The 26,537-nt window shown below is 40.9% G+C and overlaps 1 protein-coding gene across 9 annotated transcripts in view; it reads right to left on the bottom strand.

Moving 5' to 3' along the window:
• Window positions 1-913: 913 nt before the first annotated feature.
• The window catches only part of zfand2a (zinc finger, AN1-type domain 2A), a 29,979-nt gene continuing 4,355 nt past the window's right edge, over window positions 914-26,537 (bottom strand). For 6 of the 9 annotated variants that reach the window (XM_072268419.1, XM_072268417.1, XM_072268418.1 and 3 more), the window contains exons 2-10: window positions 25,811-25,940; window positions 24,191-24,285; window positions 23,299-23,430; window positions 21,603-21,754; window positions 13,322-13,444; window positions 12,101-12,149; window positions 5,790-5,860; window positions 3,613-3,691; window positions 914-1,276 (exon numbers count right to left, since the gene is read on the bottom strand). In XM_072268419.1, the coding sequence (XP_072124520.1) occupies window positions 1,232-1,276; window positions 3,613-3,691; window positions 5,790-5,860; window positions 12,101-12,149; window positions 13,322-13,444; window positions 21,603-21,754; window positions 23,299-23,430; window positions 24,191-24,285; window positions 25,811-25,865 (801 nt within the window). In that variant the 5' untranslated portion in view covers window positions 25,866-25,940 and the 3' untranslated portion in view covers window positions 914-1,231. Of the gene's footprint in view, window positions 2,261-3,612; window positions 3,692-5,789; window positions 5,861-12,100; window positions 12,150-13,321; window positions 13,445-21,602; window positions 21,755-23,298; window positions 23,431-24,190; window positions 24,286-25,810; window positions 25,941-26,537 lie in introns of all 9 variants that reach the window. The other 3 variants (XM_072268421.1, XM_072268423.1, XM_072268422.1) reach the window with 3 other exon arrangements.

A 26,537-nucleotide genomic window follows, 5' to 3' on the forward strand; every position in this document is an offset into this window, starting at 1 on the left:
ACATCTATGGGAAGTGGTGAGACAGAGGTCACCTACCAGTCACTTGCCTGTTTTCCAACTCCACCCAGCTCAATCTGCCCGTCTTCCAACTCTTCACCCCTCCCCCACCACCATTCCCTCTTTCCGCTTTCAGTCCTGATTCAGAGATCCCCCACAGATGCTGCTCGATCCACCAATGGTTTGTCACCCCGGATTCCAGTGTCTGTAATCTCTTGTGTCTCAACTACAACAGCGTCTCCTCTGTTGCACAACAGTACTGGTCTAATGTTACTGACACACTTCACTCTTACTTAGATGTGATTTGCATTTTCAACCAGTCAACCAATTTAGTCAATTGGTCATAAAGTTTGTGTTCTGTTCTGGTTAGTTACACAACACATTGAAAAACGTACCTGGCAAGCAGAAAGAAACTAAACTCATCAGTGTTTGGAACTCGTAAATAGTCCAGAATGGGTAGATTACTGCAGCCAGAGTTTAAATATCTGGAGTATGAGGAGACACTTTCCTGACACACACGACTACTTAAATAAATAGTCAAAAAAATCATTGCTTTTGAGAATCGAGCTAAACAAATTCAATTTAACATTCATAAAAATCCAAACAATTTCACTTCTGTCAAGAGTGAGGAGATGGCAAGTGTCGATATGCCGATAGCCCAATTTGAATAGATTTCATTTGCAATTTTACTGATAATGTTAATTGGTTAAATCAATCTAGGGACTTTTAAAAAAATCCATTTCTTTCATGCACAGTGAATTACTTTTAATCTGAAATATTCAATAATTCTGTCAAGAAAAACTGCAAATGCAAATCATCCTGAATAGTGCATACGTCAAGTTAAAGGTACAGAGTGTGCGAAATCAGTCTTGGGCAGACGTGCAATGTTCTACTAAACAGCTGAATGACATAATGAAAAATTTTAAAATATTTTATTCTTTAGAAATTATCAATACATATATGATTAAATATTATAGTTGTTACTTTTGCGCTCCTGTTATACATAATGTTCTCATTTAGTTACATATAAATTTTATATAGGAATTCAATGGAAAAACTCGTAGGAAATAGATTTACCAATAGAATCAAACATTCATGATTATTAGAGCATTCACTGATCCAAGGACATTTATTTCACTAAACCAAAAGCCCCATTTTGTTTAAGGGCCCCAGGCACCAATGACAGATTAAAGTATTGACAGTAAGTTAAGGCTGCACAGTCAGAATGTCAAGGTCATGAAAGTTTACAGGGCAAGGTCTTGGAACCTCGTTGCTGAGTCTGAAACAAGAAAAGAAACCATCAGCGTTGGTGAGTACAGGAACATGCTTCACAACATCTGATGTCCATTTTCTGGTAACAAGATGTCTAGCTGAAAATGCTGTTTTAAACTAATCTTTCCTCAAGGCATTGGAGGCATCGGCAATCTTCGTGCTTTAAGGTGTAAAATATGCTTAGGATGTCGAGGCTCATAAATCGAAGCTGTATTAGTCCAGGCTGTAACACCTCACTATAACAGTACATTAGTAACCCTCTTCATTGGGGAGAGCAATATTAAGTACTTTTGTTTTGTCTTTTAACTAATCAAGTGCCCTGTAGCAAAATGATTGTATTGGAAAAAGAACATGGGAACTGTTCATAGCTGAACAGCCTGCATTCATTTACCAGTTATGAGCAAGTTGCACATTACCCTCGTGTAGGGTGCAGAAATGATGCTTGGATTAGAGAGCATGTCTTATGAGGAAGAGTTGAGCGAGCTACAGCTTTTCTCTTTGAAGCGAAGATGAGAGGTGACTTGATGCAGGTGTGTCCAAGAGGCATTGATAGAGTGAATAGCTAGCATCTTTTTCTCAGAGTGAAGTTGTCTAATACAAAAGGGCATAATTTTAAGGTGACTGGAGGAAAGTATGGGGGGGGGGGATATGACAGGTACCATTTTTTTTGTTCCACTCCTCTCCCCCCCCACAAAACAGTGGATGTGTGGAACACACTGCCAGGGGTGCTGGCAGAGGCAGATACATTAGGGACAGTTAAGACACTCTTAGATAGGTGTATGGATTAAAAAAAAGTGGAGGGCTATGCAGAAATGAAGCATTAGACTGATATTGGAGTAGGTTAAAAGATCGGCGCAATATCGTAGGCTTGAGAGTGTGTACTGTCCTGTACTGTTTTATGTTCTAAGTTCCAAATTAGTTCGCTGCTTAAGTTATGAACATGACTTCAGGTCAAACACGCTTTGATGGCTATGGAACCATTTCTGATATCCTGTGGTTGAGAAAAAAATAAAAATATTCTCATGTAACACATCTGATATAAAGTTCTACAAAAGCAATGTTTCTATGACAGTATTATTTTCAACTAATATCTTAAGTATTGAAATGTAGGCATCTCACACAGTACTGCGCTCCATTTTTTTGGCACGCGGGCTTCAGCCAAGGTGACATAATCAGGTCTCTGATGGAGAACTCAAGGCTTATGCACTTGGGAATGGAGGCCCACTAAGCCAGGTCCTAGCTGAGAACTAGATTTAAGACTAGTATTACCTGTTAACTGCGAGGAAGCATCAAGATAAGGTCAGCATGATAAGCAAAATGCTTTAGTTTTTTTTAAAATTCCAAATGAAAGCTAGTCTGCCCCCTGTCATCAATCAAATCCCTACTAACCTTTCACCTCAGTACCACTTTCCTGCACAAACTCTCCTATCCTTAGAGTTCCTTCATGTAGAGTGGTGAGGTTTTTGGATATTAGATTTGTGTGGACGGAATTGCTATACTGATACTCTGTTGAATGCATACATTTAAGATTCAAATGATAGCAGCTCACAGCATTTCAATGCTTGGTCTCGTACAGATAGTGCAAGAGGTAAAGTACAAAACAAAGTCAAATCATTACAATGTACTGCCAAAACTTCCCTCTCTAAGCTTTTGATTGCCCCTAATACACAGAGAATGAGAGAAGAATTTAAGTTAAAATTTGCCTGCTCCTGAAGTCATCTGAAATTCAAACTAGACGCCTTGATTTTATTAATTTAACGCTTCAGTGAATTTCACTGATGTCGGAGAATTATCAGACGTAGTTGACAGGCAGCTGGGGCAGCTTAGCAGGGAATCATTCATGATTTACAGACATAAAAAGAAAAAGCCTTCATCTTCTGACCCCCCCTCTTCCTCCCTTCTGCATTTTTAAATGTGGCCCGATTTTCAATCAGAAGCCTTTTAAAAAGTAATTAACTTCAAGATTTGCTTTGCTTTGGATTATTTTTGTTTAAACCATGGTTACCAATTACATAATAGGCGAATAGGGTAGGAATTAAAAGTCCAATTGTGGCAGAGGCCTGATCTAGTCATTAAGATGACCAATGGAGTGTTTTAGTAGCACTGCACACATAGCCAAACAAATTTAACAGCCATAAATGCTTGGTGACTCTAAATTAGTCCCTACAATTGCACAGCGCCCGTGATTTTAATTAAAAAATATAGAAGTGTAAAATTATTTTCAGATATTAGACTAGTCCTAAAGGAAGAAAGCTTTTCATCCCAAATGCAATAGAGGGAACATCCTGAGTGGCTCACGGGCCATTAGCAAAGTTACTATGCAGTCCTTCACACCATAATTACCTGCTGTTGTTGTCGACGAAATTCTTCCTCACTGGCAGCAATAGCCTGAGCCAAGGCCAAATCTTCCTGCTCTTGATGGCTAGGTACAGGATATAAAGATCAGGAGAAGGAGACACAAAATGAAACTTTATTATGAAAAAGGAAGCATCACAATCATTCAGATTCAGGCCAAAAGTTAGTGCCACATACCAAATTAGGTAATGTTATTTAAAATAGATAAATATAAACAGGTGAGTTTATGGCAGTGATGTGGGCGACTTGGAGCTGTTCATAAGTCTATATACTATGATACATGCAAGTTACATTATTACATATTAATCTTTGTCTGATTACACACATGAAGAGCATTTAAATTAGACAGACAATGAAGTCACATAATTATAACATGCAGCCCCAAGCAAAATGCTGCTGAGACTCCACAGGCAGCTTTAATACACCAGCTTTCAAGCTTCAAAATGTCTCACACAGACTAGGAGAGAAATCTAAAACTGGAGCAAAAATAAATTGTGGGTGCTGGTAAAGATGAGAGCTGCCTCCCCAGCTAACCTGGGTCACAATCCTCCATGCAAACCTGCTGCAGCTAAGAGGACACGGCAGCGCAGGTGACTGACTCTATTAAAAAGTAGCCAGCAGGAGGTGCACAGCCTGGGTCTGAGGCAGATGGACTAGATATCCTCAAGGCATCTCATCCTAGTGGTCAATCAAAAATACAAAACAAAGAAACAGGCTCTTTCTCCTTTCCAATTAAACACAATTAGGATATAGTTGAGACAGGAAGACTACCTTAAGGATAGAATATAGTTAAGACACGTTTACTACCTCTTCCCTGATTCATGTATTTCTCACTTCCACATGTCAGTGAGAGTTAGAAGATAGAACATTTAATGCTTTTCCTTCCACTTCTCACCAAAAGTTCCATGTGCAAAGTCCAGGAATCCCAAGAGAAGCTACACTATGGCCTTCATGTTCTTTGTGCACTAATGCCCCACTGAATCATCATACTGAAAAACTGGTTTCGGAATTGCATTTAATCTTCTTAATAATGCTACTGCCAACCTAAAATATCCTACACTGTTGAAGCATTTCAAAGTCTTTGCTCAAGTGGGGACTCTCTCCCACACAAGATAAAGTCAGTTTTGATTTACAATCGCATCTTGCTTCAAGTCAAGATCCATAATCCTAAATGACATTCTGTTCATGGTACATTTGAAGTCCACTGGGGCAATGTGGAATGAAGCCCCAAGGACTATAAACTGCACAAAGAGATCTTGATTTCAAACGCACAAGACAGCTGAAAAAACTAAGAGACATAATAGCCTTCTTGCATCCATAGATCCATTACACTTCAGTGGAAACTGGCAGAGCACATCATCAATAGCTTTCTAATCCTTCCCCACTTGGTAATGAGGAAGGGGAAATGGTCAAAAGTGATTCAGTTCACAGAGGCCCAGAAGAACATTGGATACTTATCTACAAGTAGTACTGGATTAGCCTCAAGCTACACAATGCACATTTTGCACCATCAATTTGAACTTATTATCACAGTTGTGCTGCTGATCTTTACTCCATTTACAGCCACTTACTATGTCATTGGTGTCAACTACAAATTTTGATACAATATCCTGTATATTATATTTAGCTTTCAGAAAAAGACTTCAGTACTGCTCACTCCCAAACTGTTTCATACTGCTGACAAAATGCAGAAGTCTCACTTAGCTATGAATTTGAAACAGGGCACCCTTGATTACTTTGGCAAGTGGCATGCTTCACTTGAAACCCAGCTACTGTATCAGTAAGAACTAGTTTTAGCCAGGCAAGCAACACAAAGCGTTGGAAGAGCTCAGCAGTTCAGGCAGCATCTATGAAGGGAAATGGATAGTTAACATTTTGGCCCAAGACCCTTTCATGCAGCTAGATTTGCCAAGTTCTGCTTAGCTCTTTCCATTCCAGCATCTGCAGTATCCTTTGTCAGGCAGGTACGTCAAAAATACCATCAATGCTTCTAGCTCAAGGGAGGGAGGGAAATAGGAACAAAAAGAAATTTTGGTGCCACAGATGCCCTGACATTACTGGGAGAGAATGCCCATAACTATAAAGATGTCATAATACTAAAAGCTGGCAGGAATCAGTGCAATATCAGAGAATCTGACAAGCTGCTGACAGAATGTTTTTTTTACCTGGGAGCTGTATTTTGGGAAGATTCAGCCAGTGACCTCTCCAAAGCTCTCTGCAGTGCTTGTTCTTCAGTCTTTAAACACATAATGCAAACATACACCAGAAATCAATGATAGGAAATAAAACCAACACCTCAACCTGATTAATTGCACATTAGTTTGCTTCCTTGCTATGATACAGTTTCTGCAGCTACAGTTTAATGCAGCTGAATCAGAACAGTAAATAGAGAACACCAAGCTTCCTTTCAAAAAGTGTTCTGAATTTAGAGCTCCAGATTACAATTTTCAATCCTACAATATTTCTCTATTTATCCTAAACTCTGGAGCATCTCCACATTATGAACAGACAGTTGGTATAAATTTGCAATCACAATTAGTATCTAACGAATATTTAGACATCAATAATGAAAGTGCAACACTGCCATAACACCACAGACAGGGGCCCACAGACTGATTGCTTAATGGTATTGGAAAAAAAAAGGTTGGGACTCCTGTCGTAAGAGGTATAAACAAAATAAAGCTATTCAACCCATCTCGTCTGAGCTGGCACTTCACCATGGCTGAACCATTTTCCCTCTCAACACCATTCTTCTGCCTTCTCCTCATAACCGTTCACACATTGACTAATCAAGCTATCAACCTCCACCTTAAACACACCCAATGACTTGCTCTCTTCAGCCAGAGCAACAAAACTGCACAGATTCACCTCTGTCTAAAGAAATTCCTCCTCATCTCTGTTCTGAATGGACATTCCTTTATTCCGAGGGCTGTGCCCTCAGGTCTTAGACTCCTCCACTACAGGAAACATCCTCTCCACATCCACACTATCTGTGCCTTTCAACATTCAATACAGTTCAGTGAGATCCATCACCCCACCCCCCACAATTCTTCTAAATTCCAGTGACTACAGGCCCAGAGCCATCAAACACTCCTCATATGATAAACCTCTAATTCGCAAAATCATTCTCATGAACCTCACCAGAGCCCTCTATATTATCAGCACATCTTTTCTTAGAGAAGAGGCCCAAGACTACTCTCAATACTCCAAGTGGGGCCTCACCAGTGCTTACGCTACAGCATTACATCCTTGCTTTTATATTCTCACCTTCTCAAAACGAATGCTAACATTGCATTTGCCTTCCTCACACCAGCTCAACCTGCAAGTTAACCTTTAGGGAATCCTACACACGGTCTCCCAAGTCCCCTTGCACGTCAGATTTTTGAATTTTCTGCCTGTTTAGAAAATAATCTATGCTTGTGTTCCTCTTACCAAAGTGCATGACCAAATACTTCCTGACACCACATTCCATCTGCCACTTCTCTGCACATTCTCCCAAACTGTCTTAGTCCTTCTGTAGCCTCCCTGCTTCCTCAACTGAACCGACCCCTCCACCTATCCACAAACTTGGCCACAAAGCCATCAGTCCTGTTATCCAAATCATTAACATGTACTGAAAAAAGCAGTCCCAATACCAACCCCTGTGGAACAGCACTAATCACTGGCAGCCAACCTGAAGTCTCTCTTTATTCCCACTCTTTGCTTCCTGCCAATCAGCCAAATCTCTAACCCTGCTAATATCTTTCCTGTAATACCATGGGCTCTCTTCCTGTTAAGCTGCCTCAAATGCAGCACCTTGTTATAAGGCTGATGAAAATCCAAGCACACATCAACCACCAATTTTCCTTTATCTGTCTTGCCTGTTAGAATTATTTGAAGAAAAAACTGATTTGTCAGGCAAGATTTTCCCTTAAGGAAACAATGCTGACTTTGGCCTATTTTATCATGTGCCTCAAGTACCCCAAGACATCGTCCTTAATAATCAACTCCAGGAACTTCCCAATCACTGAGGTCAGACTAATTGGCCTCTTCTTCTGCCTCACTCCCTCTCTTTTTGAAGAATGGAGAGGCATTTGCAATTTTCAAGTCCACTGGAACCATGCCAGAATCTAGTGATTCTTTAAAGATCATTACTAATTCCTCCACAATTTCCCTAGCCATCTCCTTCAGAACCCTGGTGTGTAGTGCATCTGGTCCAGGTAATTTATCTACCTTCAAACTCTTCAGTTTTTCAAGCACCTTCTTCCTAACAATAACAATTGAATTACCTACTGCCTCCTGACACTCTTGAACTTCTGATCTATCACTAGTGTCTTTGACAGTTAAGGTGGATGCAAAATACTTAGTTTGCCCACCATTTCTTTGTCCCACATTACTACCTCTCCAGCATTGTTTTCCAACAACCAAAGTCTTGCTTCTCTTTTACTCCTTATACTATATCTGAAAAATTGTTATCCTCTGATATTATTGTCTAGCTTACCTTCATATTTCATCTTTTCCCTCCTTATGGCTTTCTTAGCCATCTTCTGTTGGTTTTTATAAGCCTTCCAATCCTCTAACTGCCCACTAATTTTTGCTCTATTGGATGGCCTCTCTTTTGCTTTTATATTGTCTTTGGCTTCCCCTTGTCAGCCACAGTTGTGTCTTCCTGCTTTTAGAATACTTCTTTGGGATGTATCAATTCAGAATTGTTCCTAGAAACTCTAGACATTGCTGTTCGAGCATCATCCCTGCTAGTGTCCCCTTCTTTGGCCAGCTCATCTCATGCCTCTACAACTCCTTTTACTCCACTGTCTGACTTTCACTTCTCCCTCTCAAATTGCAGGGTGAAGTCCATCATATTATGATCACTGCCTCCTAAGGGTTTCTTTACATTAAGCTCCCTAATCAAATCCAGTTCATTGCACAACAACCAATCCAGAATAGCATTTCCCCTAGTAGGCTCAACCACAAGCTATTCTAAAAAGCCATCTAATGTACATTCCACAAGTTCTCTCTTGGGATCCAGCAATCTACCTGCATATTGAAATTCCCCATGACTATCCTAACATTATCCTCATGACATGTGTTTTCTATCTTGCGTTATAATTTGATGCCTATACAAATAAGCTAATCAGCACACCAGTCAGACCAAAGGCAGCAAATACTGAGACAGTGCCAAAACTTGTAGCTGATATACTGATGTTGTCTTGCTAACAGAATGGAATCATGTAATTTAAATGGAACAGTATTGGACTTATTAATTTTGAGTATCTATTGTGTGATTACAGGCACAAGCTTTATTCATACAAGCATACAATATTATTGATGTTTTAAGGATTCAGTTATTCCCTCCTCTTCTCAAATTTATTTCTTTTCTAGATTACTGTTCGTTGTTATCTTACACAATTATTTCATCAATCAATTCCATTTCCCCTTTTAATGAAAGGTCATCAATTTGAAATGTTAATTCCATTTGTCTCTCCACAGATACCGTTTGATCCAGCAAGCATCTTCAGCAGCTTGTTTTTATTTTATGCTTCCTTCCTAACTAGATGTCAATGCCACATATATCACAATTGCCCATGCCTTTAAAGAGAATGAATTTTAACTAGCAACTTTCAAGCCCTGACCCAGGGGACCATGTACTCATAAAATAGGTATACACTTCAACAGCCACAATTACTGTGGAATTCAAGGTAATAGCAGCTCACTTTGGCTGGCTCTTCCCAATATGCTCGTTTCTAAAGTCCCATCAACTGGCTGAAATACAAATCATGCCACTAAATTACAAGGCAGAGAACAGAAGTAGGTCATTTCCTGTCCAGATGGAAACAGCTTACACCATTTCTACAGGCCTATTTACAAGCATTTTAAAGAGAAAATCCATTACATCCTAGAAATTGAAAATTCAACCAACAATCAGATTCATTACCATTGTGATTTAAATTGCTGGCTTCACATACTGAACAGATCAAACACACACATCAGCATCTTAGGGAGGAACAGAAATTAATGATTTGTGGGTACAGCCATTCAGCAGTCCCGGAGAAGGTTAAATTCCCACCCAGCCACTGATCTATTTACAACACTTATTGCATCGATTTAATCAATAGTTTCAATTTAATCTAATCCAGTACCTGAAAGTTTGAGAAGTGGAATTCTGACCATCAAGCCATGTTAACAACCCCTTTGTTGCAAAGAGCCTTTTTACCCTTTTTAATTTCTTTTTAAATAAAGGATTATAGTTTCAAGGATTGCTTCTGGTTAGGCATCTGTTTAAAGCAGCAAAGGGCCCTAAAACCATTCTACTGGGCGCCACAGTAGTGCAGCAGTATTGCAGCTCGGGGCGTCAAGAGTTCAGAGTTTAACTACGACATCATCTGTAGAGAGTCTGTACATTCCTCTGTGGAATGTGTAGATTTTCTCCAGGTGCTCCTGTTTCCTCCCATAGTTCAAAGACATAGCGGTTAGTAGGTTAATTGTTCATTGTAAACTGTCCCGTGATTAGACAAGGGTTAAATCAGGTTGCTGGGTGGCGGGGCTTGAAGGGCCAGAAGGGCGGACTCCTTGCTGTATCTCAATAATAAATACTAGTGGTGAGGAAGAGTTAAAAATGAGATAAAAGGCTGAAGAAATATTGAATTTCATATCTGATTGATCATAGAAACATAGAACACCTACAGCATAATACAGGCCCTTCGGCCCACAAAGCTGTGCCAAACATGTCCTTACATTAGCACTACCTAGGCTTGCCCATAGCTCTCTATTTTTCTAAGTTCCATGTATCCATCTAGGAGTCTCTTAAAAGACCTTATCATCATTTCCACCTCCACCACCGCCTGCCAGCAGCCTATTCCACACCCTCACCACCCATTGCATTAAAAAAAACCTTACCCCTGACATCTCCTCTGTACCTACTTCCAAGCACCTTAAAACTGGGCCCTCTCGTGCAAGCCATTTCAGCCCTGGGAAAAAGCCTTTGACTATCCACAGAATCATCTTCCACAATTTTTTTTAACATGATGCTACCACTTCTAGCCCTTCTCCCCTTCTAGCTCACTAGCATTCTTCTTGTAATGTCAGATAATTGTTCATTTATTCCTCCAAAATATCATCTTTCCTCACGCTACCTTCTTTCACATTGCACTATTACCATTTTTGTCATTTAATCCAACATGCCTTCCATCCTACCAAAAGGTCATACTCCCTCCCCTTTCTCTGCACTTCATTTTCCTGATCCAGATGACCAACCAATCTGAAATATTAACTCAGTAACTCTTTCCATGCACATTGTCTGACCAGCTGAGATCTTTCATCATTTCCTGTTTTTTGTTTCCTTTAAATCGCCCTGTAGCTGCAATATATTGCTTTGTTCAGGTTCTATATTATAGATCAATAAACACTGGTAACACACGCTAATTGCCCCAAGAGGTACTGTGCTTGTTCACCATATTGTAACTGTGTATTGATACAGTTCAGCAGGCCATTCATCATGCCTACAGAAATATTTTAGAGGCCATTCATCATACTTATCAAGTTCAATTATCATTCAATCATACATGAACATGGCATTCCGCCAGGGCTAAGGTGCAAAGCACATTACCAAGAGCACATATAGTTACATATTCAGAAAAAACATAGTCACAAAGAAATATATAGCCCTGGTCCCTGAGTGGCATGATGTAGTTGTCCCAGTCTAGCTTGTTCTTCCAGTAAGTGAACACTGGAGGGCAGCACCATTGAGAGGGGCCAGCCCCAACCCAGGACAGGTACCAGCACACCCCACAGAGGCTCTCCTTCACCACCTTGGCATCTCTTCTCCTGGTCAGTTGCAACAAGTGACCCCATGGCGTGGGCCTAGTCCACACCACAACTGAGGCAACGCAGCCGAATGGGAATCCCACTGTTCAGTGCCCTAAAGTTTGAGACCTTGTTGTCAATCCCTCTGTTGCAGACAGTCATTTCAATTTTGTTTTACATAAAAGATTACAGTTTAAGGCACTGCCTCTGGTTGAGCATCTGTTTAAAGCAGCAGCAAAGGGCCTAGAACCATTCTACTAATGGTGGTGGGGAGGCTCAAAATGAGAAAAAAACGTTTCAGGGAAAAACCGAACTTCATATCTTCCGAAACTAACTTTACTATGCCAAAATCTCACACTGACACACCCACTATTATCCACACCAATGAAAACTGACATGAAGTGTTACCGGATTTGCTTGTACAATAATTCATCTATAACAAATGAACTGATAAGGTGTTCTGCATATTGGTGCACAAAAGCATGCTGCATGCAAGATTGAATGCATCTGAAATAACCATATTTGCCAAGTTCTAAGGCAATGTAACAAGTCACCACAAAGAGTTGTGTTTCTTCTCTTTTACCCCCAATACACCCTACACAAAATAGTTATTCAACAACATGTACACTTTCAGTTTAGTCACAAAACTGTGAAACAACAGTCTCTATTGTACATCATCAGGTATTGAACTCACCAATCCTGCTTGCAGAGATGCTGACATAGGGATGTTTCTTGCTGAGTCACTGTCAATGAGAGAACAGTGTTATCTCCTGATCTCTGAAATATTTGGACTTCCAAGTGTGACAGCTGCCAAATCAGGCAAGGCACAGTGTGTACAGTCAATTGCAATATAAAGTGTACTGATGTAATGAAATAATCTGCATGGGTGGCATGCAAAGCAGTTTTTCTCTGCACCTCAGTAAATGTGACAATAATAAATCAATTTACCATGAAAGACAAGCTGGGAAGGTTTCAAAACTTGATTTAGGACCTTAGTTGATCTTGGGCAGGAATGCATGACTGACATTGAAATTGTCTCAACATCCTTAATACTAGTGAAGGATGAGGAAGGCAAGAGAAAACAATGCACATCAAGTTATAAGTACTGGGCTGGCTTGATAAAGGCAACCACACATGGCCTTTGAACAAATCTTTCTGAAACCCATCAGGTTAACCCTATACAGGACATGCACAATGACAGTTTTCAGTAGTGAAACCCCTCTCTATGCACAAAACATGTACTGACAGAGACATTTCATATGGACAGGTAGGAATAAACAAGATATCAACGCTAGGGAAATTAACATACTATTCACCAGTAAAGAAAAAGACTGAAGCCTACGATATGCTTTGCTTTTGTTGTACAACACCTAATTCTGTTGCACAATGCTGTCAGAGAGGTCTAAGCATAAGATGCCTTGTCTATAGATGGCACATGCTGCAGGTGAAGAAAATTACTATTTAGTATAGTGCAGAGGATACTAAATGTTTTTTTTTAGGATAGTGTGAAGCTTCAAGAATAATGTTGAGCATCTGAGTATAGTTGGAAATTCACTCATTTAGGTAGGTGCAGAATATTTCACTGCATTGCTAATCAATGCCCTGTAGATGGCAGGAAGGTTTTGGAGTATCAGGTAATGAATTATTTAATACAAGATCCACAGCTTACAGCCTGTTATTGCAGCCAAAGCATTAAGACGTGTATTCGTGGTCAAAAGCAAATCTTTCAAGGGTATCAGAGATGTAGTGTACAGATGCAAGTCTAAAGTAGCTGGAAACTTGGTCACAGGAATGCACAAGAGGTTAGAAGAGAAGGACAAATCTCAACTCAGTTACCCACCCTCCATCCACTTCAGATCCTTTCGCATCTGTTACTAACCATACTGAAATTCATCAAAACCAGTCCAATTCTCACCTGTTATGACGTGGGGGTGCTGATGTATTCAGTCCATTTGGTCGACTGCTAGATGTGCCTTTGCTTGTAGATGGCACCACACCAGGTTTCGGTGTTCCCTGAACTCTCTTCATGGCAGCATTACTTTCAGAGAGAAAAATGGTTAATTACAATTTAGTTATTTTACATATCAAAATGTTACTTGTCACAAGTTTTGCCTTAGAAACACAAAACCTACAGCACAATACAAGCCCTTTGGCCCACAAAGCTGTGCTGAACGTCCTTACCTTGGAAATTACCTAGGGTTACCCACAACCTATTTTTCTAAGCTCCATGTACCTACACAGGAATCTCTTAAAAGACCCTATTGTATCTGCCTCCACCACCGGCAGCCCATTCCACGCACTCACCACTCTCTGCATAAAAAAAAACTTACCCCTGACATCTCCCCTGTACCTACTTCTAAGCACCTTAAAATTCTGCCCTCTCACGCTAGCCATTTCAACCCTGGGAAAAAGCGTGACTATCCACACAATCAATGGATGGCATCCGTTAGTCTCACGAGACCATGGATCTGCGCCTGGAAAGTCTTGCTTCAGTCTCTCCAGGGCGCAGGCCTGGGCAAGGTTGTATGGAAGACCGGCAGTTGCCCAAGCAGCAAGTCTCCTCTCTCCACACCACCGATGTTGTCCCAAGGGAAGGGCAAGGGTCGATACAGCTTGGCACCAGTGACATCGCAGGAGTTGCCAGAATGAGGTTGAAAGCAACAGTGGACTGCCTTAGGGACTCCAGCTCCGGATTTATCCTCAGGGTTTACTCACGAAGCCTTTCCCATGAATGGGCATGGCCACAAGGCAGCAGAGATGGTACGGCCTCTCATCATTTTATACACCTCTGTTAGGTCACCTCTCATCCTCCGTTGCTCCAAGGAGAAAAGGCCAAGTTCACTCAACTTATTCTCATAAGGCATGCTCCTCAATCCAAGCAACATCCTTGTAAATCTCCTCTGCACCTTTTCTATGATTTCCACATCTTCCTGAAGTGAGGATGTTTAGCTATATCCCAAACCCTTAGGTATCACCAAAGAAGGAGCTGACCCCTCCTGCACGAGTAACATTAGGGTCCCGAAACCACTGTAACCATTTAGTCACTGTAAATTCAGAAACTACTTACAAAGGTTCAGACTGAAAGCTGCAAGTCTACAGATGTCAAAGTTGAGTGTATTCTCATACTGAATTACAGAACCTGGGCCTCTGTACCTCCCTCTGCAATTGGATCCTCGACTTCCTAACCAGTAGAGTACAATCTGTGAAGATCGCTGACAATCAACACTGGTGCACCTCAGGGGTGTGTGCTTAGCCCACTGCTTTACTCTCTCTATTCCCATGACTGTGGCTAGGCATAACTCAAATACCATCTATAAATTTGCTGATGGTACACCCATTGTTGGTTGGATCCCAGACAGAGAGGAGAGGGCGTACAGGAGTGAGATACGCCAACTAGTGGAGTGGTGTCACACCAGCAACCTAGCACTCAACATCAGTAAGACAAAAGAGCTGATGTGGACTTAACGGTAAGACAAAGGAACACATGCCAATCCTCAGAGGGGTCAGAAGTGGAGAGAGTGAGCAGTTTCAAGTTCCTGGATGTCAAGATCTGTGAGGACCTACCCTGGTCCCAACATATCAATGTAGTTATAAAGAAGGCAAGACAGCGGCTATACTTCATTAGCAGTTTGAAGAGATTTGGCATGTCAACAAATACACTCAAAAACTTCTATAGTTGTACCATGAAGAGCATTCTGACAGGCTGCATCACTGTCTGGTTTGGGTGGGGGGGGGGCCTACTGCACAGGACCAAAAGCAGCAGCAGAGGGTCATAAATTTAATCTGCTCTATCTTGGGTACCAGCCTACAAAGAGCAGTGTCTCAGAAAGATAGCAACTCCCAGCACCCAGGGCATGCCCTTTTCTCACTGATACTATCTGATAGGAGGTACAATAGCCTGAAGGCACACTCAGCAACTGAGGAACAGTTTCTTCCCCTCTGCCATCTGATTCCTAAATGGACACTGAACCCGTGAACACTACCTCACTTTTTTAATATACAGTGGCATGCAAAAGTTTGGGCACCCCTGGTCAAAATTTCTGTTACTCTGAATGGCTAAGCGAGTAAAAGATGACCTGATTTCCAAAAGGCATAAAGTTAAAGGTGACATATTTCTTTAATATTTTAAGATTATTTTTTATTTCCATCTTTTACAGTTTCAAAATAACAAAAAAGGAAAAGGGCTTGAAGCAAAAGTTTAGGCACCCTGCATGGTCAGTACTTAGTAACACCCCCTTTGGCAAGTATCACAGCTTGTAAACGCTTTCTGTAGCCAGCTAAGTCTTTCAATTCTTGTTTGGGGGATATTCGCCCATTCTTCCTTGCAAAAGATTTCTAGTTCTGTGAGATTATTGGGCTGTCTTGCATGCACTGCTCTTTTGAGGTCTATCTACAGACTTTCAATGATGTTTAGGTCGGGGGACTGTGAGGGCCATGGCAAAACCTTCAGCTTGCACCTCTTGAGGTAGTCCATCGTGGATTTTGAGGTGTTTAGGATCATTATCCTGTTGTAGAAGCCATCCTCTTTTCATCTTCAGCTTTTTTTTTTTTAGACGGTGTGATGTTTGCTTCCAGAATTTGCTGGTATTTAATTGAATTCATTCGTCCCTCTACCAGTGAAATGTTCTCTGTGCCACTGGCTGCAACACAAGCCCAAAGCATGATTGATCCACCCCCGTGCTTAACAGTTGAAGAGGTGTTCTTTTCATGAAACTCTTCACCCTTTTTTCTCCAAACATACCTTTGCTCATTGTGGTCAAAAAGTTCTATTTTAACTTCATCAGTCCACAGGACTTGTTTCCAAAATGCATCAGGTTTGTTTAGATGTTCCTTTGCAAACTTCTGACGTTGAATTTTGTGGTGAGGCTGCAGGGAAGATTTTCTTCTAATGACTCTTCCATGAAGGTCATATTTGTGCAGGTGTCACTGCATGGTAGAACAGTGCACCACCATTCCAGAGCCTGCTAAATCTTCGTAAAGGTCTTTTGCAGACAAATGGGGGTTTTGATTTGCCTTTCTAGCAATCCCACGAGCAGTTCTCTCGGAAAGTTTTCTTGGGTCTTCCAGACTTCAACTTGACCTCCACCATTCCTGTTAACTGCCATTTCTTAATTACATTACGAACTGAAGAAACGGCTACCTGAAAACATTTTGCCATCTTCTTATAGCCTTCTCCTGCTTTGTGGGCATCATTTATTTTAATTTTCAGAATGCTAGGCAGCTGCTTAGAGGAGCCCACGGCTGCTGATTGTTGGGACAAGGTTTGAGGAGTCAGGGTATTTATAAAGCTTTGAAATTTGCATCACCTGGCCTTTCCTAACAATGACTATGAACAAGCCACAGCCCTAACAAGCTAATTAAGGTCTAAGACCTTGGTACAAGTTATGAGAGCTCAAATCTCTTGGGGTGCCCAAACTTTTGCATGATGCTTCTTTCCTTTTTTGCACCCTAAAATTGTACAAAACAAAAATAATACACTAGTCTTGCTTAAAATGTTGAAAAGAAAGTTTCATCTTTAACTTTATGACTTTTGGAGATCAGTTCATCTTCTACTCACTTAACTATTCACAATAACAGAAATTTTGATCAGGGGTGCCCAAATTTTTGCATGCCACTGTATATTATTCCCTGTTTTTGCATAATTTTTAATCTATTCAGTATACGTATACTGAATAGTCCCTATATACTTCCATCCCCCATCAGGAAGGCCAGTCCCTATATACTTCCATCCCCCATCAGGAAGGCCAGTCCCTATATACTTCCATCCCCCATCAGGAAGGTTTCAAAGCTCTACGCTTCTTTTTGGATTCCAGACCTAATCAGTTCCCCTCTACCACCACTCTGCTCCGTCTAGCGGAATTAGTCCTTACTCTTAATAATTTCTCCTTTGGCTCCTCCCACTTCCTCCAAACTAAAGGTGTAGCTATGGGCGCCTGTATGAGTCCAAGCTATGTCTGCCTTTTTGTTGGCTTTGTGGGACAATCGTATGTTCCAAACCTATTCTGGTATCTGTCCGCCACTTTTCCTTCGCTACATCGACGACTGCATTGGCGCTGCTTCCTGCACGCATGCTGAGCTCACTGACTTCATTAACTTTGCCTCCAACTTTCACCCTGCCCTCAAGTTTACCTGGTCCATTTCCGACACATCCCTCCCCTTTCTAGATCTTTCTGTCTCTATCTCTGGAGACAGCTTATCTACTGATGTCTACTATAAGCCTACTGACTCTCACAGCTATCTGGACTATTCCTCTTCTCATCCTGTCTCTTGCAAAAATGCCATCCGCTTCTCGCAATTCCTCCATCTCCGCCGCATCTGCTCTCAGGATGAGGCTTTTCATTCCAGGACGAGGGAGATGTCCTCCTTTTTTAAAGGAAGGGGCTTCCCTTCCTCCACTATCAACTCTGCTCTCAAACACATCTCCCCCATTTCACGCACATCTGCTCTCACTCCATCCTCTCGCCGCCCCACTAGAAATAGGGCTCCCCTGGTCCTCACCTACCACTCCACCAGCCTCCGGGTCCAACATATTATTCTCCGTAACTTCCGTCACCTCCAACGGGATCCCACCACTAAGCACATCTTTCTCTCCCCCCCTCTCTCTGCCTTCCGCAGGGATCGCTCCCTACGCAACTCCCTTGTCCATTCGTCCCCCCCATCCCTCCTCACTGATCTCCCTCCTGGCACTTATCCTTGTAAGCGGAACAAGTTCTACACATGCCCTTACATTTCCTCCCTTACCACCATTCAGGGCCCCAGACAGTCCTTCCAGGTGAGGCGACACTTCACCTGTGAGTCGGCTGGGATGATATACTGCGTCCGGTGCTCCCGATGTGGCCTTCTATATATTGGCGAGACCTGACGCAGACCGGGAGATCATTTTGCTGAACACCTACGCTCAGTCCGCCAGAGAAAGCAGGATCTCCCAGTGGCCACACATTTTAATTCCACATCCCATTCCCATTCTGATATGTCTATCCACGGCCTCCTCTACTGTAAAGATGAAGCCACACTCATGTTGGAGGAACAAGACCTTATATTCCGTCTGGGTAGCCTCCAACCTGATGGCATGAACATTGACTTCTCAAATTTCCGCTAATGCCCCACCTCCCCCTCGTACCCCATCCATTATTTATTTATATACACATTTTCTCTCTCTCTCTCCTTTTTCTCCCTATGACTATACCCCTTGCCCATCCTCTGAGTTTTTTTCCCCCCCTCCCCCTTTTCTTTCTCCCTGGGCCTCCTGTCCCATGATCCTCTGATATCCCTTTTGCCAATCAACCGTCCAGTTCTTGGCTCCATCCCTCTCCCTCCTGTCTTCTCCTATCATTTTGGATCTCCCCCTTCCACTTTCAAATCCCTTACTAGTTCTTCCTTCAGTTAGTCCTGGCAAAGGGTCTCGGCCCAAAACGTCGACTGTACCTCTTCCTACAGATGCTGCGTTCACCAGCAACTTTGATGTGTGTTACGTATACTGTAATTGATTTACTTTTTTCATTCTTCTTCTATATTATGTATTGCATTGAACTACTGCTGCTAATTTAACAAATTCCACAACACATGCTGGTGATAATTAACCTGATTCTGATATGCACAAGTAATGTCACTCCACTCTGTCAGAAAAGAGGGAGGCAAAAGGTAGCAAATTATAGGCCAGTTTGCCTGACCTCAGCGGCTGGGAAGATGTTGAAGTCTATTATTGAGGATGAGGTTTCAAATTACTTGGAAGAACATGATAAAATAAGCCAAAGTCAGCATGGTTTCCTTAAGGAGAAAATTTTGCCTAACAAATCTGTTGGAATTATTTGAGGAAATAACAGGCAAGATAAACAAAGGAGAGTCAGTGGACGTTGTTAACTTGGATTTACTGAAGGCCTTTGACAAGGTGCTGCACATGAGGCTTACAAACAAGATAAGAATCCATAGTTTTACAGGAAAGATGTCATCATGCATGGAAGATCGCTGACTGGTAGGAGGCAAAGAATGGGAGTAAAGTGGGTCTTTTCTGGTTGGATACCGCTGACTACTGTTGTTTCACAGGGGGTCAGTGTTGGGACCGCACCTTTCCTTGTTTTATTTCAATGCTGACGTTGATGGCTTTGCGGTCACCTTTGCAGACAATACAAAGATGGGTGGAGGGGTAGATAGTGTTGAGGAAGCAGGGAATCTGTAGAGAGACTTTGATAGATTAGGAGAACGGGCAAAGCGGTGGCAGATGGAATACAGTGTAGGAAAACATCTGATTATGCACTTTGGTAGAAGGAGTAAAGGCACAGACTATTTTCTAAAGGGGAAGAAAATTCAGAAATCAGAGGTACAAAGGGACTTGGGAGCGTCTTCATGCAGGATTCCTTAAAGGTTACCTTGCAGGTTGAGTAAGGAAGGCAACTGTAATGTTAGCATTCAGTTCAAGAGGACTAAATGCGAAAATGTAATGCTGAGGCTTTCTAAGGCATTGGTCAGATCACACTTAGATGACCATGAGCAAATTTGGGGTTCTTATCTAAGGATGGATGTGCTGAGGTTGGAGAAAGTCCAGAGGAGGTTCACATGAATGATTCTGGGAATGAAAGTGTTAACATACAAGGAGCATTTGATGCTTCTGAGCCCATACTTGAAGTTTAGAAGAATGAGGGGGGGATCTAATTGAAAGTACCAAATATTGAAAGGCCTAGATAGGGTGAATGTGGAGGTGTTTCCTATAGTAGGGTATCTAGGACCTGAGGGACAGCCTCAAAATAGAAGAACATCCATTTAAAATGGACATGAGGAGGAAGTTACTTAGCCAGAGGGTGCTGAATCTGTGGAATTCTTTGCCACAGGTGGCTGTGGAGACCAAGTCATTGGGTATATTTAAAGTGGAGATAGGTAGGTTCTTGATTAGTAAGCGCATCAAAGGTTAAGGGGAAAAAGCAGGAGAATAGTTTGAAGGGGATAATAAATGTGCTATGGCGGAATCAATGAGCTGAATAGCCCAACTCTGCTCCCATGTCTAATGGAATACAAGTTCAATGAAACACTTGCAGCAGCACCAGAGGCACACGGCATCATACAAGCAACATTCAAGAAAAAACTTCAAATTTCCCTCATAGATGCACGCCACATATCAAAGGGAAAGCTGCCAAGCATATTTTAGTTCTGATTTTTTTGTTCACCAGCTCTCTTGGGGTCGATCTTATACCATACCATTATACTCAAAAACTCTAATGAATGTGGTACCAATCGCATGAGAAGAACACATTACAAAAGTAACCTAAAGGCAAACAAGGTAATGAATGTTTCTGCCCCACTTCAGCTAACTAATCAGTAAACAGGTATACTCAAGAGAAGAGTTTGGTTTAAATAACAAAATTTATAGGCATCCGTTAGTCTCGTGAGACCACGGATTTACGCCTTGGAAGGTTTCCAGGGTGCAGGCCTGGGAACGGTTGTATGGAAGACCGGCAGTTGCTCATGCTGCAAGTCTCCCCTCTCCACGCCATCGATGTTGTCCAAGGGAAGGGCATTAGGACCCATACAGCTTGGCAGCGGTGTCGTTGCAAAGCAATGTGTGGTTAAGTGCCTTGCTCAAGGACACAACACACTGCCTCAGCCAAGGCTCGAACTAGCGACCGTCAGATCACTAGACGAACACCTTAACCACTTGGTCACGCGCCAACACAATAACAAAATAGACTCAATCCAAAGCTACTAAAGTGGATTGAAGAGATTTGCCTACCCCTCCCCCCCCAACTCTTACTGGCCGTGTCCAGTAGATCAACTGATCAATGACTCCTAATATTCCACTTTCTACATGAAGCATCTTTAGTAAAGTCAACAAAACTACATCAACCCAGAAACTCAAAGCCCAGGGGTAAAGCAGTATTTCAGAATGATCTTTCAAACACAAAAGCCAAAAAAAAAACAAGAATCTCCACTTGAAGATCAAGAGCTTTCTGCAGAAAAATAACTTCGCTCGCCTTCTCTCCTTTGAGTTCTGCCTGGTAATCTGTTCAATAGTTATTCTTGTGCCATCATACCAGAACTGACAACCTTTCAGGTCAGAAGATAATGAACTGCTTCTGTACAACTTTACAGGTTTTACTGTAAACAATTCAAAATTAGTTAGCTAAAGAAGCCCCACTTCACTCCATTACCCTCTCACCCATTAAGGCCTAATAATAGCAAAAGTTTGTTCATCTGTGGCTTCTTACCCTGCTTTAGAGAGAGGTTTTCCATCAGCCTCACAGGCATGATCCAAGGGGTGCCTGTGCTTTAAGCAGAAATTTAAGTGACACTGGTCACATGTCACTTTGATCATCTCTTTCTGTTTGCACCCCGACTTTGAGCATTTGTTCGTAAAGATCTGAAACATACGTTCGTTTAGTCAAATTCCAAATAGTTAACTTTGATTCTACTTAATGTTGTTGCACACACACAGAAAAATTCATGATAACTTAATTAAGTCAACATGGATTTCTTTCATAAAACACATTTGACCAACTTCAAAAGTACTGTGAAATCACATATGCTATGATTAAAGAAGCAGTCAACGTACTACACTAGGATTTCCAGATCACATTTGATAAAGAAGAACGTTGTTGCAGAAAATAAAAATTCAGTGTAGGTGGTCATTTTGGTATGGGTAGATTAACGAGCTAACAGAAACAACAGGCGTAAACTGGCTTTTATCTAGAAAAATGCAATAAGTTGCGTGCTATAAGGATCAGTGCTGGGGCTTCCATGTCATATAATTTATATAATACTTGGAGAAAGGTACCAAAGGTACGTTCATAAACCTGATGATGCTCAAAATAGACAGGAGAGTTCTGAAGAGGATGTAAGAAAGCTTCAAAAAGATATATATATATGGCTTATGGGCGAAATTCTCACATTTGCAGACAATTTGGGACAATAATCCATGATATCAGGAAAAATATAAAAAACATCATTCATCTGATTGTAGACTGATATGCAAAGAGATCTGGGTGTACCATAGCATGATTCATAAAAGGCTAGGATGCAGATACAATAATTAGGAAAACTAGCAATATTGTAGTTTATTGCTGAAGGAATTGAATACAAACATAGGAAGGTTATGCTTCAGTTATATAGGACATTGTTGAGAGTGCTTTGTGCAGTAACAGGCACCTTATGTAATGACACTAACAGGTTGTAAGGAGTTCAAAGGTTTACTAAATTAATACTTCAAACAAGCTAGACTAGTACCAGTGTAAGTTAGAAGAGCAAGTAGCAAACTAAAATATACAAGATACCGAGAGGTCCTCGCAGGGTGGAAAGAATGAGAATTGGGTGTGAGCACCTAGAGCTGGAGGGTCACAGTTTAAAGATAATGGAGTCTCCACTTTGTACAGATCGATTCCCTTCACAATGGGTCGTGAAGAGTAATGAGAGAATGTGTTAGAGCTGAGTGCATAGAAACAGTTTAAAGGGATACAGGTAAAACACAGGCAAATGGAATTAGCTTAGTCAGTACTGATGAGATGTACTGTAGGCCTGTTTCTGAGCCGTATAACTCTATGCATCTATAATCTAAATGTTAGGACAAGAGACACACAAAATAAGTTATACTTGCAGGTTGCCCCCAGCACACCCTCTGGTAAGTTAGTTTTTAACAGAAAGGATGCATCTCGCTGTATGTTTTGGTGTTCATGTGATAAGTAAGCTTGAATCTTGAACAATGCACCATCATTCACTGAATGGAATTTAAACTAAGGCTATAAGGCAATGACTGAATTAACACCTTGCACCTTCAGACACAGCACTTGAGCTCACCTACAAAGAACAGAAATTCAACAGGATTCTGGATGACAATTTATTACAGAGTGGTGGAAAAGTAATTGTAAAATTTACAACCTAATGAATATAAATTGAGATAAATGGCCTCACCTTACGTTTTTTCTGGGCAGGATCAGATCTGCACTCTCTGTCAATGTGTTCACCAACACGGATATCTGGCATTTCTCCCCTTCTTATCGGAACTGGAGTGTTACAAAGAGGACACACGGGTACCTGCATGTCCTGAAATGATTCGAGTATGCATTAAATTTAGTCCAATTAATGGTCCCTTTTAAATCACATATACCATTATTTGTTTGACTGAGAATTTTAAAAAATCACCAGCTTCCCCAACAAAGGCTATTAAGCAAATAAGAAACTGAAACAGAAAAAAAACCTTTGGTAAATCCCTTCCTTGTTTCATCTGCAGAATGGAAACAAAATGCATGCCTCAATGAGAACCACTATAGTTACTCATGAATTAACTAAGGACCATCTCAAATGCAAAAGTCTTTTAGGCATACAAATCCTTTTCTTGATTGTTATCCAATGATTACAGCTGCAAAGTGCACATGGTTGGATTTAAATCTGTTTACGACATTTTTATCAATCTAGCTGACAACTCACAGGAAGAAATGCCACTTGGACAGGTAACAAAAGACTATTGAGACCTGTGGAAACTAACTGCAGAGATTTAAAACTAAGAGGTAAAAATAAATAAAAAGGAAGAAATATGAAAAATCATTTTAAAAAGTGCAGGTAGTGCTTTCCTGGAGGAATTTCAGTAGAACAAAAGAACACGTCAAAACAGCAGTAATTCATAAGAAAATTGCTGATTTTTAACCTCACTTTTCTGCTCTTATCCCATCTTGATTCCCTTAATATCCAAAAATCTATTGACGTTAGGAAGGAAATGAGTAAGAGGAAGATCTCAGAAAATAGAATAACTTAATTGAAATTAAACACAAAGGTCCTCTTTACAAATGTGAACATGTATGCAAACCTTTTTGTAAGAGGAAGTGCACTTATGCTGTGCATAGGTAATATGGTCCTTGCAGAAGATCTGTGCACATGCATCACACTTCAGAGGAAGAAAATCTGCAAGAGACAAAAGTAATCTTAACAAGACAAGCAAAAAGTGGCTTTAGTACCCAAAGGCATTACACAAACCCATTATTTTCTATACTGTTTGTAAAAGAATAAATAATTAACAATGACACCAAGCCAAAGTGACATTATGTAACTAAAAGCTAAATCAGAGTCAAGTTTTAAGCAGCAGCTTAAATGATTATAGGAGGTAGAAGGGTTTAAAATGATGGAAGGATATAGGACTCAAAACAGCTGAATGATCGCCTAAGGTACATGGGAACTTCAGAAATTGAAGGGAAAGAGGTCATGGAGGGTTTACGCAATCAAAACATTAAAAGCAAACATTAATACAGTGGGTGGGACACTTCAAAATTAGGCAGATTCAAACAGAGGGACGCAAAAATGGTCCAGAATTAAAATATGGAGGCATCTTCACCAGTTCAAAAGGTTGCTTGCCAACATTTTTGCAAAGACTACTGAGGCCATAGAATAAATTCCAGCCTTGCCATATATATTCACATTCCAAAAAGAAATAAATGTAAAAAAAAAATTCTCCCCAGTTTTCCATTTGTTCATTATGTGCTGTGTCGTGTGCTGTGGGCAATTTTCCACTGTTGCAAAAAAAATGTCAGTTGGGTCCAGCATAACGTAGGGGAGGGGAGAGGCGAGGCAAGGCAAGCCATGCAGAATGGCACGCAATTTTTGACAGGAGGACAGAGCTCGAGAAAAAAAAAAAGAGTCAAAAAGCAGTGGAAAGGAGCAAAGCAGGTTTGGAAATACAATTGAGGCTAGGAAAAAGTCCAGGGTATGACTAGCTTGTGGGAAGGGAGAGAGAGGCAAAGAATGGTAAAGAAATGGAAGGGAAGGAAAGGTTAAAAATTGTAGAGACATGCATTTGGAAAGCAGGGGAAATAAACCTGGGTAAGAAAGATTTTTCTTGGCAAGGCTTAATTGTTTATTCCTCGATGCAAGACACAAATGTGCATGTGCGAGCATGACGATACACAATGAGACTTAAATATGGGAAAATGTGGCATATGACCATTGCCAATTACAGAGAGTTTACTGGAGAGAAAACCAGTAGAAAAGGTGTGTGTAAATATTGGTTAAGAAAATAATTAAATCTGTAAATTGGGATGATGTGTTAAAGATAAAGCAATTCTGGATGAATTAATGAACAACTTAGGGCTAGTCATGTGATTAAGAGTCAACGATAGACGAAAATGTGAAAATAACAAAGCAGGTAACATTGGACATGTCATTTAACCAACTTCAACTAGGGCAGTTTTCTTTGTAATGACCTAGAAGAGGCAGAGACAAAATGCGTAAATAATATTCCAATTCTGGACATCCACCTCCACAAACCAGATTATTTAAAGGCATCTGCCTACCTCACAATCCCTTACTTTACAGGCATCTTCCCGACAGCAAACCACTCCTCCCCACCCACCATACTGACCGTTTCACCACACTTGTACTACAAGGCACAAGTGTGATGAATAAAACACAAATTATATACAATTTTTACCCTTACCCAGCCGTTTGCAGGAATTTTCAGAGCAGTGTTTGCCCAGATCTGGAAACTCCATTCTCCAACACGTATGTACTCAGTACAACTGCTCCGGCCCTAGTACATCCAGATGTCGACTTGACGTGGCTATTACCTGTTATAGTGAACAAGACTTGAGTTACTACCTACACGTGTTGATGTTTAGGATACCAAACATAGAGATGCAATGGATCAACTTTTTCTAGAAAAGATTTCTGAAGGTACAGGAGATAAGGCATGAAGATGTAGTTATATGTCATACTTTATTGAACATGGGGGAAATTGGTTTTCGTTACAGTTGCACCATAAATAATTAAATAGTAATAAAACCATAAATAGTTAAATAGTAATATGTAGATTATGCCAGGAAATAAGTCCAGGACCAGCCTATCGGCTCAGGGTGTCTGACCCTCCAAGGGAGGAGTTGTAAAGTTTGACAGCAGCAGGCAGGAATGACTTCCTATGACGCTCAGTGTTGCATCTCAGTTTAATGACAGAAAGCTTTTTTGAAGAGAAGTGAAAAAGATGAAACTTGGACCAAATCCTATACATTATATTGACGGGGAATACCAACTGAATACTAATTGGAATAGTACAGTTAGCCTGCTGTTACAGAAACACAGAACAGTGAAGCTGATCCCAAAATGTAAAGTGTAATAATATTGCTAATAAATGAACACAACTAACGATGACAGCACAACAGAAGCGTAAA

Source organism: Mobula birostris, chromosome 9 (assembly GCF_030028105.1).
Source record: "Mobula birostris isolate sMobBir1 chromosome 9, sMobBir1.hap1, whole genome shotgun sequence".
Classification (NCBI taxonomy): Eukaryota; Metazoa; Chordata; class Chondrichthyes; order Myliobatiformes; family Myliobatidae; genus Mobula; species Mobula birostris.